Here is an 18,357-nt window from a genome sequence, read left to right as displayed (position 1 = left end):
TGCCATTTAATTTATTGCAGGGTAAGAGATCATGCTCAATGTTTCTGGTTTATGGTTCCGGCAGACCCAACTAAAGCAGCCTAATTGTGGGTTGGAGGATAAATGAGGTGTATGCCTGGCTAAATAGATGAGTCTTTAGTCTAGACTTAAACTGAGAGAGTGTGTCTGCATCTCGAACAGTGTTTGGGAGACTATTCCATAGTTTAGGAGCCAAATATGAAAAGGATCTTCCTCCTTTAGTGGATTTTGATATTCTAGGAACTATTAATAGGCCAGAATTTTGCGATCTTAATGAACGTGTTGGAATATAGCGTGGTAGAAAATCACTTAAGTACTGCAGAGCTAGACCATTCAAAGCTTTGTACGTAGTTAACAGAATTTTAAAATCAATACGGAATTTAACAGGTAGCCAATGTAACGATGATAAAATGGGGCTAATATGATCATATTTCTTGGTTCTCGTCAGCACTCTGGCTGCTGCATTTTGAACCAATTGAAGTTTATTTATTGATCTTGCTGGACATCCTCCCAGTAATGCATTACAATAATCTAGTCTTGAGGTCATGAACGCATGAATTAGTTTTTCGGCATCAGCAACCGAGAGCATATGCCTTAATTTAGCAATATTTCTTAGGTGGAAGAATGCTGTTCTACAAACATTTGTAATTTGATTTTCAAAGGACAGATTGGTATCAAATATAACACCTAAGTTCTTACGCTATTGAAGATGATGTAACAGTACATCCATCTAGAGTCAAATTATATTTTAGTGGATTATTTTTAGAGTTTTTGGTCCAATAATTAGAACCTCTGTTTTGTCAGAATTGAGTAGAAGGAAATTTCTGGCCATCCAATCTTTTATTTCATTAATACACTCTGCTAATTTTGAGAATTGTGAAATCTCATCAGGTTTTGAAGAAATATAAAGTTGTGTATCGTCAGCATAGCAGTGGAAACTTATTCCACGATTCCTGATAATATCTCCCAGGGGAAGCATATACATGGAGAAAAGCAGAGGCCCTAAAACTGATCCCTGTGGCACTCCGTATTTTACTTCTGTTTGGTTTGACAATTCCTCATTTACATAGACAATGTGGTAGCGGTCTGCTAAATATGACCTAAACCATGCTAATGCCACTCCACAAATTCCAACATAATTCTCTAGCCTATTCAAGAGAATGTCGTGATCTATTGTGTCGAATGCAGCACTAAGATCTAAAAGCACTAGGAGAGAAATGCAACCGCGATCAGATGATAAGAGCAAGTCATTTGTAACTCTGATAAGTGCAGTCTCTGTACTGTGATGAGGCCTAAATCCTGATTGAAATTCTTCATATATACTATTTCTCTGTAGAAATGAACATATTTAGGAGGATACTACCTTTTCTAGTATTTTTGACATAAACGGGAGATTTGAAATCGGTCTATAATTAGCAAGTTCTCCAGGATTAAGTTGTGGCTTCTTAATTAGCGGTTTGATAATTGCCATTTTAAAATTTCTTGGGACATTTCCTAAGCATAGCGAGGAGTTAATGATATTAAGAAGAGGTTCTGATATTACAGGAGATACCTCTTTTAAGAGCTTAGTTGGTATAGGATCTAACAAACAAGTTGTGGCTTTTGATGTTTCAATAAGTTTTGTTAGCTCTTCATGACCTATGATAGCGAAGGATTGAAGTTGCACATGAGGGAAATTATTCGACATTGTTTTCTGGGGTGCTATGACAGATGATTGCATAATTCCAATTTTATTTCTGATCATTTCAATTTTATCTGTGAAGAAATTCATGAAGTCATTACTCTTGAGCTGTGACGTAATATCTGGTTCGGTTGAGGCTTTATTCCTAACCAATTTAGCCACAGTACTGAATAAACATCTAGGATTGTTGTGGTTATTTTCTATGAGTTTACTAAAATATGCTGACCTGGCAGCTTTGAGTGCGTGTTTGTAGCTACAGACACTATCCTTCCATGCACCCTGAAATACTTCTAATTTTGTATTTTTCCACATGCTCCATTTTCCGAGCTGCTCTCTTGAGAGCATGAGTGTGATCATTGTACCATGGTGCAGGGCTTATTTCTTTAATTTTCTTTAATCGAAGTGGGGCGACAACATCAAGGGTGCTAGAGAAGACTGCATTTAAATGTTTTGTTATTTCATCAAGTTCTTCTGGGCTTTGGGGTTTATTGAGTATATGAGATAGATCTGGAAGAGTATTAGTGAAGCTATCTTTAGTGGTCGAAAGAATGTTTCTACCTGAACGATAGCGTGGTGTAGATTGAGTAACATTAGCTGACTGCAGCATGCAAGAGACGAGGTAATGATCCGAGATGTCATCGCTCTGCTGCAGAATTTCCTTAAGAAAACCTTAAGCATTATTAGTTCAAAAGACTTACATTTATATCCTGTCCTCTGAGTAACACCAAAAACTTCACTGTAAATTGTAGCAACACCTCCTCCTCGACCCTTCAGACGAGGCTCATGTTTATAACAATAACCTGGGGTAGTAGATTTATTTAATTTAATATATTCATCCGGTTTAAGCCAGGTTTCAGTCAAACAGAGCGCATCCAATCTATGATCTGTAATCATTTCATTGACAATTAGTGCTTTGGTAGAAAGAGATCCAATGTTTAGTAGCCCTATTTTTATATGATGTACATTTTTAATTTGTTTGTTTTGTTCAAGTTTGACCTTAATCAAATTTTTTCTAAATGATTTAGTGAGGGTTTTGTGTTTGGTAGTTCGGGGAACAGACACAGTCTCTATGAGATATCTAGGTGATACAGTCTCTATGTGTTGTAGTTTATGTGACCTGTGTGATGTCTCAAGGCAGCTAGCAGACGTTCGGATGAACCAGTTTGTCTGCTTCCTGACCTAGGCCCCATTTAGTCAATTAATATCATTATTAAGTCTATGAGCCAAATTACTAGAGAGGAGAGTGGCACCTTCCCTGGAGGGATGGAGTCCGTCTCTCTTTAGCAGGTCAGGTCTACCCCAAAAACTTTTCCAATTGTCTATAAATCCTATTTTATTCTGCAGACACCACTCAGACATCCAGCCATTCAGTGACACTAATCTACTATAAACCTCGTCACCACGACGAGCAGGGAGGGGACCAGAGCATATTACAGTGTCTGACATCGTTTTTGCAAATTTGCACACCTCTTTAACATTATCTTTAGTGATCTCCGACTGGCGAAGCCGGACATCGTTAGTGCCGACATGGATAACAATTTTAGAAAATCTACGTTTAGCATTAGCCAGCACTTGTAAATTTGATTTGATGTCAGATGCTCTGGCCCCCGAAATGCAACTAACAATAGTGGCTGGAGTCTCTATTTCCACGTTCCTTACAATAGAATCACCGATAACAAGGGCTCTTTCAATATGATTCTCAGTGGGTGTATCACTGAGTGGGGAGAATTTATTGGAAACCCTAACAGGAGCGGGAGAGTGGTGTCTCTTTGCTGAGCAATTATGCCGCTGAGACGTCACCCAAATGCCCTGCTGCAGGGGCTCTATAGCCGGAACCAAAGTGTGTGTGTTGCTCTCTGTACTGCCCGCATCCGAAACAGTATCTAACGGCTTCTCTTTCTCACTGACCTCTAATAGCGTTCAGATGCGAGTCTCTAACTCATTAAACTTCTCCGTCAGCCTGACTAATTCCTTACATTTATCACAAGTGAATCCCTCACTGCTGACGGAGGAGGCTATTTTAAACATGTGACATGAAATGCATGAACAAATAACATGAGCCGATGCCATGACTTACCGCAAATTGTTCGTTGTTCCTGAGCGGTGAGGGTTTTGAGATTGATTTGAATCCCTCACAAAATTGTTTGTTGTTGGTGGTGGTAGTTCTGATAAGCGGTGCTTTGAGATCGATGCAATAATCTGTGTACCGCAGAGGAGAAAAAACGGGTGCGCGCTGAAAAAATGCACGCAGTTTAACCGCGATAAAAATAGAACGCGGATATAGGTGGAATATGCGCGCAGTTGAATCCCGATAAGAGAATAATACGGGAAGACCCGATGCGTGCTTAAAAATGGCAGATGTTTAAGGATTAAAGGCTACAAACACAGACTCTAGCTAGGTGTCAGCAGCAACCGGTAAAATACACGCAGATGAAACGGGAGAAAAAGCGGAAGAATCTGAAACGCGGTAAAATGTCAAAGGATATAACTATGAACGACGCGGTAAAATGACAAAGGATATAACTATGAACGATGACTATAACGTTGAACGTATGAGAATAAGCAGTGCTAAGCAGGCCACAAACAAACTCTCGTGTACAAGAGTTCACTGAAACGCTGGTAGCGTGTTGTCCTGTGTGATTAACATGAGGTAAGGGCCTTGTGTGTGTGTTCTGTGTGGTCTTTAGCACATAGAGTGTTTGTTGATGTGGGCAGTTGGGTAAATGTAGTCTTACCTCTTAACCTCTGTTCCACTTAGGAAATGTGTGATTTAGGAGCTTTTACCCTGTGAACAACTTTATAATGTTTGTGTAGTTTTTTTATGCCAAAAACCGTCAAAACTTTGTTTTTCATGATTTTTTTCGACCCTCTCTCTGACCATTAAAATTAAACAGGCTGTTTTTGCTGCTGTGCCTTTCAGAAGAGCAACAGTTAAGATCAGACTGAAATCATGAGGGATCTTATTGAAATAAACTTTAGAAAGACTTTAATACATTTGGGAATAATAGTATTTAACCTGATTCTTCTTTATTACCTCATTGTAACAGGACAAATCAAGATCATGATCACCCAGTAGAGCTTGAATCAGAAAATTATTGTCTTTGATTTACATTTAATAGTTTAAATTACACTGACCGAGCACTTCATTAGGAACACTATGGTCTTAATAAAGTGCCCGACATGGTCTTATGCTGCTGAAGCTCATCTACCTCAAGGTTCGACATGTTGTGCATTCTGAGATGTTATTCTGCCCACTACAATTGTACAGAGGGGTTATCTGCGTTACTGTACCCTTTCTGTCAGCTCGAACCAGTCTGGCCATTTTCCATTGACCTCCATCATCAACAAGGCATTTTCACCCCTAGAACTCACTGGATGTTTTTAGTTTTTGAAAATTCTAGAGACTGCTCTGTGTGAAAATCAGCAGTTACAGAAATACTCAAACCAGCCCGTTTGGTACCAACAATCATGCCATGCTCCAAATCACGGAGATCACAATTTTCCCCATTCTGATGGTTGATGTGAATATTAGTTCCTGACACATATCTGCATGATTTTATGCACTGCACTGCTGCTACACGATTAGCTAAAGTAGATGTAGAGATGTACCTAATAATGTGTTTGTTGAGTGTATATTGATGATTACAAATAGCCTATAATCCAATCTTTACTTGGCCTAAAATAGTCAAGTTCAAACAATTGCCGCAGAAGTTTCAGTCCGTATGTTCTAAAAAATTCTGCTACTAAGTAGTGATAGACCGCTATATCGGCCAGGCCGCTTTATCTGCCAATATTTGGCCGTTTTGCGATTATTAGCATCTGGCCGTGTTTGTTTGGTCGATTAACAAGTGTTAACTTTATCTTGTGTCAGTTCCAAAATACACCAATAGATTTGTCAATGGATAGTCAACACTTTTTGTTTTCGAAGTTTATGCAAATTTGAGAAAATATTGCATAAAAAGAAGTGTTTGCTTCATTTTAGAAATTTTGTGTACATCAGATTTGTTGTTGTTAAATTGTATTGTTTATAGCCATTTATATCGACCATTGGCCATCCTGCTCTCTAGATATCAGCATTGGCATCGGCCCTTGAAATACCCATATCAGTCGACCACTACTACTAAGGCAACGTGCTACTTAGTGCTTAACACAATGTCTGAATATCTTTGAAATTTGATGTCATTAACCTGGCAAACTTTGGCAAATCCAGTGATAATTTTTTTCATCCTTAAGTTCTTGTTGTAACAACCCAGTAGACTGTAAAAATAACTTGTTTTTCATGTGGCCTGATCAAAAATCCACGAGTGCCCTTGAGACACTGAAGTTGCATAAGGTCAGCCAATCAGATTACATCTTACTGGTTCAAGAAAGAGTCTTCCAGTTTTGTGTCAGTGCATAGACTGTGGACGGTCTGTGGGACCCGAGACCACTCATGGGGAAATGTGTGTAACTCACAGTGACGGACAGATCTCCAGTGCTGGTACTCAGTGATCTGTTAATGGTACAGTGGAAGAGCTGGTCATTATGGAATGTGATTTCACAGAGATCCCGGCCAATCTTCACTGAGTATTCCTCCGGCGTCAAGTCTAACTCACTCGGACCTTTCTGCTCCATAATCAAAGAAAATACAGTTTGTTACACTTTGACTCTCACATACACACACACACAAATCATTCATACACACATAGAGCAGAAACATTCTTTTGCATATCCTTAAATATGCAAAACTAAACTTTAAGATGTGCACAAATGCAAACACACCTCACTGGAATTCAACATTCCTTCCATCCTCAGTTCTTTGGGAGAGAATGAAAATAACATACCCTATACTTCTGTGCCTGTTAGGAACTTCCTGTCTGACTCTCAGATCCTAAAAACTTTCGGCCAAACAACACTGGGGAGGAACTAACTACCAGAAGTGATGCTACTATCTTTACATTTTTTAGTAGCATGACAGCAGTTCAGCTGTTTTACAAACAAAGTAACTTTTTAGATAAAAAGCTACTTTTTCCACTGAGTAGCAGTGTGGAATGAAAAAATTCTGCATAGCTGTTTTTGATGTAACATTGTATTGCGAGAGAGCAAAGACAACAATCAAACAGGCTTGCCTAAACTATCCTCTCTCGTATGTAGCTTTAAGGCCCCGGCACACTCACAGAGAAGTTCTTCTTCGTACTTTGCTCAGACCTAAAAAGAAGTTCAAAGCAGATGAGCAATGATACACTGTTTGTGAACATTCAGACACCAGCCACTGAGGGAGACTTTTAGAGGAGCATTTAAATATGAGGACGTTCAAAACTACATAAGAAATAATATGACATTAAAATGTTTTGTCAAAGACTTCACGAGTCATTCTATGAGTAAAATTCACACGATCAGTTAAAGAAGCAGTTTTAGCCATTTAATGATGATTTGAAGTAATATACAGTATATATATATATATATATGCAGAAGGTAATGTGTAATAGTTTTATTGAATTGGTTTGTTTGGACAGCTCATGTAAATGAAACAGTTCTAATAAAAGTGCACAGATGTCCTTGTGTTGTATCACTGTTTTGGACACAGTTTTATACATTAGGGAGTTTGTAGTTTTATTAGTTGTATTTAGTGTAAATGTACCTGCTCAAATGTAATTTCATCTGTTTCTCTCATTGAGATCCTCATAGTTTGTGAGACAGATAAATACTGCTATGGTTGAATTATGCATATCATCTGATAGATATGTATTTATATAGACATTGCTTCAATGTAGCAAGCTATTCTTTATTAATAACTTATAGTGTACCTTTTCTAAAGTATGGCTTAAATGATTCTTAGTTCAGTCATGACAATCTGCATGGTGCAAGACAACAGGTCCTTTGACACGAAATGTGTTAGCCAAATCAGCTTGCACACTCTATGGTCCAAATTGATTGTCCCTTTGACATCTAATCAGTTAGCCAATCAACTTGCATGCTCTTTCTTGGTCTAACATTTAAATTGCTCAGTTGTTTGGAGATAAGCCGTTTTCATTGAAGCACACTACAAGAGATTTTTTCTTTGAAACCCTCCTCCTCCCCAGGACCACTTGTCCAGATCTCCTTCAAGAGGAGCAGCAGCATAGCACAACTAGTCAGCTGTGACCAAACCCTATCAACTTGTCATTTCTGTAATAACACCCTAAGTTTATAGAGAGAGATGTCATAACAGAACTCCACTTAAACTAATTTAAGTATCAGTTTCAGTATATTTGTAAAAGGGTGTGTATGCAAATCATTTTGTAAGTCAGCATTTTTTGTTAGTTTTGACTGGTAAAAATTTCGTAACATCTTTAAAACAAGAGACTTTTACTCAAGAAACTTAATTGTGTACTATAAGCACACAGATATGAAGACTGGTTTTCAGAGAATATCTCCTGATTAGGATTGGTATATTTTTTTGGTTTGTTTTTTTTCAGCAGTCACTCACATTAATAATGAGTATGAGTGGTTCTCCTGGATGATGTTTAATGAGTTTCTCTTTGTTTGCTGTATAAAATTGCGGATCTTCCATATAGTCGAAGCGGAAGTGGTTGGCGTGAAGCTCCTCGTCTTCCTCCAATGCTTGTCCAGATGCAGATGAGCCATCTCCTCTGTACAGCACATCATTGATGTAGAAGTGAGCTGTGGTCTGCTGGGACTGACTGGCAGCAGGAGACTCGCACACAATCATAGTTGGTAACACACACGAGCAGTTCTGCAGAACATATGATAAACCCCATCAGCACAACTCAATGCACGAACATGAGAAACATCAACACTTTGATTTCTCATCAGAAAGATAAAAACATGTGAATGTACCGTCTGTCCAATTCCAGACACCTCCATTATGACAGACTGCACCAGATGAAAACCATGTCCAATGACTGATATATTGCGACCACCACTACAACGCACACACACACACACACACACACACACACACACACACACACACACACACACACACACACACACACACAGCAGATGAGTTCAATAATACTGAATCCTACAAGATCCTTAACTTGACCTTTATTTTCAGTGTGACGAATGAAATGGGGGTGCTATGAACCAACATTTTAACATCTCTTTCTTGACTAAATACTTGACCAGACTGCCAAAAGATTTGGCATTTTTATACAAAATTGGATTTGAAATGCCATTTTTAGATGCATTATGATAATAAGCACTGTAATAAGCAGGTATATAAACACCTTCATAATATAAACACCTTACAAAACTCTGATGTGAACCAGAGGTAAATTTTAATGGTTTCTGGAGACTCTGTGGTCTATTTCTTTTAACATTAAAATGTAATTTCAATTGTCCATGTCCATTTATTTGTTTATTTAGCATATTCTGTAGTCGTGTAATAAGAAGGTATTGAAAACCCTTACAGAACTCCAATGCAAACCGGAGGTGGAGTTCAACTGTATCAACTTCAAAACAATTTCAACACAAATCTTTAAATTATTTATTTTGCAAGTAACCATGTAGTTAGCAACTACTTGCCAAATAAAAGTTGGTTTTTATCACAAAATAAACCCATAAAATACAAGTACTGATCGCCAGTTTGAGATTATTTTGCAATAATGACCAGTTCACTTCATTATCCTATACATCTTACAGAGATGATAACTGGGTGTCACTCCATGATTTTAAAGTATGCAGTAAGCATTGCGCTGGTATTCCTTTGCAAAGATAGCAAATTTGTAAGAGGCCTTTTTAAATAGAGTGCCAGCTTTATAATTGCTTACACTTTAGCTTGACTATTCTTTGTCTTTGTTTTACAGATTTTTGCACTTTCTTGTCTTACCTGAGGTAGCTTTTGTTGGGTTTAATATAGTTGATTATAGGGTTTTTCTCATATGTAAATGTAAAGTTTGGTGAACCACTGTGGCATGGCCTGCCGTCATACACCGCACACACCGACACACTCTCTGTGACAGCGGGCACCGCTGGGGGCATCAAACACTTGATGACATCACTGGAGCGCCTGCAAAATCAAACAGGAAATACTACTGTCATACTGCTGAACAGATATATGTGATGGAAAATCCATATGCAACACATACAGAAACACTCACGTGAAGATAGTGCAGTTTTGGGTACTGTTGACTTTGACGTTAATATCAGAGCCAGCATCCAGAAACTGGCCCCAAATGGTCAGTCTGGTTCCACCAGCGAGGGGGCCTTGCCTGGGCTTGAACTCTAGAATTCTGGGCTCCTGTGACATGGAAGAAAGAAAACGTCCATGAGCACTTTAAAGTAAAAATTAATTGGAATTCACAACCCATTTGACCTCTATAATGATGATGTATTTCCATATAATGAGCTCTTTTTGGAACACGGTATCTGGTTTCTAGTTGGTCTAAGATGTTGGTGACCTGGTTGAGCTGGTAGAGCTTCTTGGACCAGCAACAAACCAGCTTGACCACCTCAAGTTTGTGTGCCCTTTTCTTTTTTCTCCAACAAGGAGCTTGACCAAGATGGTCTATCAGATCAGCCTGGTTTCCACCAGTTGGTAATTTGGTTGGGTTATGACTTTAACCAGCTTGAACCAGCTAGAAACCAGTACAACGTTACAAAAAGCTTAACCATCTTAAGCCGATAATGACATTAGTTTCCGGCAGGTTTTACCTTGACCAAGCTTTTTCAGGTCTTCTCTAGCTTTAGTTAGCCATCTAAACCAGCTTTGACCAGCTAGAAACCAACTAAAATATTCCACCATCCCATTTCATCAGTTTTTAGGTGGATTATTATTATAAGGACTAAATTTGGAAAAAAAAATAAACATTTAAGTATGCAGAATATATTGTCATTAGACAAACTGTCATAAACAGTTGGAATGATGGTTTAAACCACGCTGGCACTCAAAAGGGAGGCAGCATGTGGAGTGAGAATGGCAGTGCTACAGATGTGCAAATATAGCACATACTATCATTTGAATTTGCTCTGCGACATTCCGAACACTCCACAGAAACATACACACACAAACGACATGACATCACATCCTGTGTTTGAGGAGATTAAAGAGTAGCTGAGGGTCAAGGAGAGGATATTAAAGTGTGTGTGTGTGTGTAGGGCAGATGTTTCCTGCGCTGTGGGAGTGGGTTAAAGGTTTGAGGAAGGAGGTTTTGGAGGAGTTCACATCAACATCTCCTTCTCCTCAGGGAATGCTCCTTCCTCTTTCTCAATACTGAGCCTATTTTCTTGTCCAAAAACAGTTCTGAGACTTTGGTGGGTTTGGGAGATTTGTATTGCATGACCCATGATGCACTTTCTACTCCTTTTGGACAAGGAATTTCTATAATTTTTACATGATTTTTCTGGGTGTCTGTGGGATACAAATGAAATACAAATGTAGTCCTAGAAAAAAATTAAATAATTAATGTCTAGAAATTTCCATGATTTAAGATTTTTTTCTAGGCCTTGAAAGTTTTAAAACTCCCTGATTTTTTCAGGTTTTCCATGACTAACATGTAATACAGTAAAGCACAATCAGTGTTGGGTGTAATTGGATTACAACATAACTTACTAGTTACAACTAGACACAAAATTAGTGTAACGCATTACATTTTTTATTCTTGTAATCAGATTAAAGGTACTGACTGACAATGAAGGTAATTACTTTTATGTACATCACTTGGGTTACAAAATATATTAAAAAAAAATATTATTTATGTGTCACAAAAAATGTTCTTATGTACTGTATGTCTGATTGCATTTCTGTGACAGCTGAATGGTGTGCAGCAAAATAGGAATCAGTAAAGTACTCTGATTATAATTTCAGTTTAAGTTGTTAGTAATTTGTAGTGGATTACTTTTTTTTAGTAACTTACCCAACACATAAACCAAATTCAAAAGTATTTTTATAATGTAGCAATGGCCATGAACATTCACAGTAGCCAGGATTTTATTTCCAAGAGCCAGTTCCCCTTATCTGTCACTCACTCGACATTGTGTGGATGTAGTGACACTAGGGGTCACTCTTGACACGTCTGATCTTTGATAATAGGCCAATGGGAATTGGCGAGTGGTATTTGCATGCCCCTCCCCCAGACATACGGGTACAAAAGGATTACCGGAGCACACGATTTCCATCCCTCATCTCTGCTGGATCCTTGAAGCGCATTATAGCGGCTTTCTCCCCTCTCTGCACGAGTGCACTGCAGAGATGGCCACTGGGCGCTTCAGCAGATCTAAAAGAGTATATTCTAAAAGAGCATTTTCCCTCACAAAACAGAATATATTCCTAAAAGAGCAGCACACATCGGAACAACTTTTTCAAGATGCGTCTTTTTAAAGATGCCTTTCCGGTTGTGTGTTATTCCTGGTTGTAGTCGATACCTCTCGCCTTCTGACGGCCATGATCGCTGTCTTTCGTGCCTGGGTGCCACCCATTCCTGACCCATGAGGACTCGACTCATCCCCAAAAGGCTATTCAACACTCACACTGTGTCAGGGGAGGTTACGGGCCAGCCCGGTGCGATGGCTAAACGGCAAACAGCAGTCTGCCCGACTCGCACTGCCAATCCATGTAACCCAGTTCAGCCAGTTGTGGTGTTTTTGTAGGGGACCCTAGTGTCACTAAATTGACACAACGTTGAGTGAGTGACAGATAGGGAACATCCTGGTTACTTTCGTAACCTCCTTTCCCTGATAGACGGAACGAGACATTGTGTCCCTCCTGCCACAATGCTGAACTACCGCTGAACTGGCCGGGACCTTATTCTCAGCTCCTCAGCACAAAACCTAGTGAGCGGTATGTACGTCCCCTCCTTTTAAACCTGTATTGTGTATGTGTGCTGCTCTTTTAGGAATATATTCTCTTTTGTGAGGGAAAATGCTCTTTTAGAATATACTCTTTTAGATCTGCTGAAGCGCCCAGTGGCCATCTCTGCAGTGCACCCGTGCAGAGAGGGGAGAAAGCCGCTATAATGCGCTTCAAGGATCCAGCAGAGATGAGGGATAGAAATCGTGTGCTCCGGTAATCCTTTTGTACCCGTATGACTGGGGGAGGGGCATGCAAATACCACTCGCCAATTCCCATTGGCCTTTTATCAAAGATCAGAGGTGTTTCTGGGCTCTCAAGAGTGACCCCTAGTGTCACTACATCCACACAACGTCTCATTCCCTCAATCAGGGAATGGAGGTTACGACATTTACCAGGATTTTCATTTTTTATTTCATTTATGAGAGCAGGCGTTTTGTAATCATTTTAAAAAATGTCAAATTGTTCAATTTAATCTTCATAATCTCTCTATTTGCATAATAATACAGTACTCTAATAAAATATTTTAGCCTAAGATTTATGTATTTACATTTTTCTAACACAATTTCATCAAATTGAATTGTGTAATGTTGAAGAAAGTTACATTTATAAATGTAACACTTAAAATATTATTTTATTTTTATTAAAGATTGCTCAATTTAATTTGATGGAATTTTGTTGACATTTATATCTTGTAAAGCTTTAAAAACAAACATGATATATATACGATAATATGTATATCTAGGGCTGGCATAGAAGAAAGTAAATAAATATTAGATATTAGAATATTAAAAAAATAAGAAACACAGTATATCACATGTTACAATTAAAAGACAGAAGAAACCATTTTGGGGGCTTTTTTGTCACTTTTGCATGTATATTTGCCACAAGCTCCCATTTATATCTGACACCAGTTCATAGTAAAATGCACATCACATGTTGATCTTTATTCTTTTACTTCATAACACTAATTGCACTCAGAACACAACTGAAGCTAATGGTTTTCGGCAAACAAAGTCATCATGAGTCACGAAATCCTTGCAGTTATCAAAATGTTGAATATATAATTGGAATATAGCTGTTTTACTGCTTTTAAAAGACTGTATAATATGGCCTTTAAAAGCAGCATAACAATACTAAATAAAACCTGGATCATGATTCCTTCTGATTTGAGTACTTCACTCTGTATATTATTCTGTGGAGCGGAGGGAGGCAGGGCCGTCCGCTCCCCTGGGTGGATGGCAGTGTCGAGGACTCTGCGACGGGCATCCCTCCTCCTTCCCGGGTTTCGGCACCAATGTAAAACAGTTAAAGGATGGGCAAGGAGGAGGCGAGAAGCGGTTTGCCCGGACATGCCCGTAACTCTCTCTCTCTCGATCAATCGTCACCGGCTGCCTTTATCCCTCGCGCGCCTCATCAGGCCGATTGGGGACCGGGCGCGCGATATTCCGACCAGGCCCCGCCCCCCTCCGCTCCACATATTCTAAATGTGGTTCTAAACCATTATTCTTCTACATTCTATTCTAATAGTGTATTTTGCATCATTCTGTTCAGTTCATTACTTAAGTCACCAGCTTGTTCTTGGTGCGTACACAATGTTCACACGTCAGGCTTCAGGGCTGAAAGAGTGCAAGTTCAGACTGCGACAAATCATGAATCACAATTGTGCTCTGAACCTCAAGTTACTTCAGATTAACTGAACCTTTAAAACACATAGTTTTAGACCCTCTATTAGAGTTCAAATACAAAATAGTGATTAAATTAGACTTTAGTACCAAATCACACCCTAACAGACATTTAAAACACAAACCACAACATGACTCTCTCAATGCCATGTGAAAAATTCATTTCATGACAACAACGGCTCAGAAATCCAATTTCCTCTCAGGCAAAACTAAACAGAGCTGTACTGTGTGTTCTGATAAATTCCTCAATGCGACACAAGTTCAGGTCACAATGACCAACTATCAGTGGCAAATTTTCAGGGCCAGCAAATTCTTCTCTGCTGGCCTAACATGCCAAATAAATTCATATTTTTCATCCTTTCAGTCTTAATCACCTTAATGCCCGTGTATTTTTAATCACTTTCCACTCTTAATTCATCTACAAACAAATGGAGAAAAACAAAAAGTTTATCCAGTCAGACTTTATACCTTGATGCTTACAAGCAAAGTGTGACAACTGTTTCACAAATCACACGCCGAAGCAGCTCGTGACTCTGACCTCCACCCCATCAGGCCTTCAGAATTCCACAGAATCCCTCAACAGTGCAAATGAATGAACAACTAAAGTCAGACTGATTTATTTGTTGTTGGTGGGTGTGATCTTTAGGATATGTCCCGGTCGAGGTCTTCTAGCTGTACTTGAGTGACGCAATCACACTTTAAGTGATGTCATTTAAAAAGAGCGGAAGATCTTGCTGACGAGTCGACTGTCATCACTGCCGCTATCACCATTGAGAAAGAGATCCTTATGAATTAAAAACACGAGATGTTCTAAATGATCATGTGATTCATTAATTAAACAGGAAAGGAGGACTGATTTTTACTTCAAGCAATTTGATAAGTGCTTTTTGCGTTGTTATAGCAACATAACAGCTTTCCATTCAACTCGGAAAGTCGGATTTACAACTTCCTATTAGGAAAAGTGCAATGAAATGCATCTTGAAGTCAGAATTAAACTAGTAGACTCGTGCAGAAATGCTCAACTCCTGAGATGGATTTTGGGAGATGCAGGGGCATGATGTCACACAAACATGTCCACACTCAGGGAGATATAGAAAGTAAGTGATAAACATTCACTTTATTAAGTAATATCAATAAAATGATATTAAAGCTTGATTAATAAACGTCTGCAGATACAGGTGTATAAAACATTATAAATCTCTTTAGATAATCGTACACCTGAAGCACAAATGTAGCGCTGCAGCACTGTTTATCAGTTGGGTTGCTAGGAGACATCTCTAATGAGAGTCAAACCCCTGCTAATCTAACGGGAGTGTTGCAGTTCTGAATATCGGGGAATGAAATGCATTTATGGTCGGAGATATCAAGTAGGAATATCCCACATCCAACTTGAACAGAATGCAGCATAACCGTGTACCCTTACGAAACGAAATTTATTACAAGACACATTTAAATCGCAAATATTATTAGATTGATTTATTCAGGAGTTATAGACCTTCTTGGTAGATTCATATGAAAAATTATGATTTTTGAATGTCTGTTTGGGAGACGTTCATTTTACAATAAAGTCATGTTGCAGTTAAAATTGAGCATTAATTGTCGTTTCAAGTTCTGGCTTTCGTGTGGACGTGTTTTTAAAATGTTAATTGGTATTATTATTTAGCTGTGACATAATGTATGATGCCCAAAGGCATACGGTGTCTTCTTCATTGTGAAACTGTGTTTTCTTAATGGAATAAATCACACTGAAAGCCTAGACTGTAAATGCATGGCCACCCACTGCCAAGTGATCTACACTGTGTTGTTATTTCTGCTAATCACACCCCTCAGCTGGGTTTATGCATTCAAACCAGCCATCACATCACACATGCACCAACAAACAGCTCTTTAAATGCTCTGCTATCACACAAATGTCCATGTGTATGTGTGGACACACAGACGGGCTGAAGCCCAGTAAAGGGTGTGATGGGAAAATAAATCATTAAGACAAAACTACACATTCCATGAGGGGGTGAACGTGAAAGATAATAATGTTGACAACTGACTAAAAAAAAGGACTAGAAGTCAAGGAAAGAAAAGTTTGTACTTACCACAAAGGAGAATTTGTCCTTTGAAACACCCACTGTGTTACCATCCACACTCACTGTAACGTAATCACTGATCTTCTCCCATGATGCACCAGTCTCACAAACCAACCTATATTGCAACACACACAGACATTTTGACAGATTGATTAGTCGTTCTCATCCCATCCAAAAAACATACAAACCTAAATGTTAAAGTTCAATAAATTAATGTTCTGGATGAAGAATGAAATATTATTGGTAATATATTTAACTATGGTGACATTAAAGGTGTAATGACATGAGGAATCACATTTTCATTGAATTTGTGACATATTTATTGTACTATAATAAAATACTGTACGTTTTCGTCCTAACTGCAAAAAGAGCATTTCCTGAAATCAAGCTGCCAAAACGACTCGTTCTCTACTTCCTCCACATTGTGATGTCACACTGACCGCCTCCACAACAACACATCAATGCCTACTTTGGCTCGGTAATGAAAAAGATACAATATTGTGAAAATAACTGAACTTCTGTCACGCTAGTAAAAAATGTAGTTCAGTTGGTAGCAACACTGTTTTAGTCAGTTACTCTCTAACACTTACTTGACTGAAACAGTGTAGTATTTGGGAAGTATTTTACAGGGTACATCCCCAATGGACACGTTCACATGAGCAACGCTGTATCCGAGATTCCTGCCCTGTACTGTGAGCAGAGTTCCCCCCATCAGCGGCCCTCTAAGTGGCTCAATCTTCAGATAAAGAGATAAAACATGTTCAATGATTGAGCATGACTTAGTTACACAGACACCAATTTAGAACAGATAAATGAACATCCTGTACAGATAGGAGGGGGTCTTTACTTTTTACTACTCAAGTTAGTATTGTAATATATGGGAAAGTGGAACTGTTTTAAACAACGAGCTGGACCTGGAGACTAACTGCAAATTATAATCACAACAATATGGATGTGATTTGGCTGCAGGTAACAACAGCTCTATAAAACAGGAATTAAAAGCAAATTTGATCATTTTTGTTCCATCGATGAAAAAATTTGGTCATAATGCTGCCAACTATAGAATTAGAACAAGGCAAATTGTAGGCGTTTACAGTGCTATTGTAACGCAGACTCAGGTTGGTTGGGATCCATATGCGGTTTATTTGGTAAACAGACTCAGGTTAATACAGGCAAGGATCGAGGAATAAGCAAACAGGGATGTCAGGGGTAACAGTGTTCGTGGTCAGACAGGCAGAAGATCAGGGCAGGCAGCAGAATCAGAGAGACAGGTGTAAATACAACAAGGGCAGGCGGCAGTCAAACGTAGTAGAGAATACAAGGCAAAGTCAGTACACAGGAGTGGTAGCAGTAACAATGATAACACTCAGAAATGTAGCAGGGGCAAACAAGACTTCGCAATGATTGAACAAATGTGCATGGTTTAAATAGAGTGGAGGTGATAGGGGACAGCGGTGGGATAATCGGACCAGGTATGCAGGCTTATGGGAAATATAGTCTTAAAGTCAAAACTCGGTTGAGTCAGATCTCCGGTGGCCGATTGAGGAGGCGCCTTCACCGGCGTTCGTGACAGCTATACAGAAGGCTGTTATTGCAGTATTGTATTTAAATGACAAAACTGCTTGAAAGCTACACAAACTGTATTGTTGTTCTTAATTGCAAGTTTAATTGCTTTTTGAAAACCATTTTTGCATCTTAAATGAAAAGATCACTAAAAAAGTAACTCTGAACTTTTAAACACAAAAGAACCTTGAACATTTAAGAAACATTAAATACATATACAAACAAAAAATAAATAAAAAACACATGAACAGTTAAATGTCCAAAATATTCTATTAAATAAATACAAATTATATAACAAAATATTTAAAAAATAATATCATATTGTTATTGTATAAATATTATATTTAATTATTTATAATTATAAATAAATACAAATATTATATAAAAGCAAGTGGTCCTTCGATGTTTCAAAATATGTCCAAACTTCAGACATATTTAGAAGGGGGCAAATTGTTGCTTGTCATCGTGGTTTATTTTATTTACATTCTTAATAATTATCCATAAATATGATAACATATTAATACATTTGCAGATGTTTTTTTTAATAAATGGTTTGAA

At 38.4% G+C, this 18,357-nt stretch overlaps 1 protein-coding gene across 1 annotated transcript in view; it reads right to left on the bottom strand.

Annotated features, from left to right (window-relative positions):
• LOC127630935 (plexin-D1-like) overlaps positions 1 to 18,357 on the bottom strand; it is a 150,480-nt gene that overhangs the window by 39,984 nt on the left and 92,139 nt on the right. Inside the window, exons 13-19 of the mRNA XM_052108824.1 lie at positions 16,827 to 16,972; positions 16,246 to 16,351; positions 9,784 to 9,923; positions 9,513 to 9,692; positions 8,519 to 8,603; positions 8,148 to 8,414; positions 6,155 to 6,304 (exon numbers count right to left, since the gene is read on the bottom strand). Of these exons, the coding sequence (XP_051964784.1) occupies positions 6,155 to 6,304; positions 8,148 to 8,414; positions 8,519 to 8,603; positions 9,513 to 9,692; positions 9,784 to 9,923; positions 16,246 to 16,351; positions 16,827 to 16,972 (1,074 nt within the window). The remainder of the gene's footprint in view (positions 1 to 6,154; positions 6,305 to 8,147; positions 8,415 to 8,518; positions 8,604 to 9,512; positions 9,693 to 9,783; positions 9,924 to 16,245; positions 16,352 to 16,826; positions 16,973 to 18,357) is intronic.

Source organism: Xyrauchen texanus, chromosome 37 (assembly GCF_025860055.1).
Source record: "Xyrauchen texanus isolate HMW12.3.18 chromosome 37, RBS_HiC_50CHRs, whole genome shotgun sequence".
In the NCBI taxonomy this organism is placed as follows: Eukaryota; Metazoa; Chordata; class Actinopteri; order Cypriniformes; family Catostomidae; genus Xyrauchen; species Xyrauchen texanus.
Note: the sequence above shows the minus strand (reverse complement) of the source record. Positions and strands in the feature narration are given on the sequence as shown.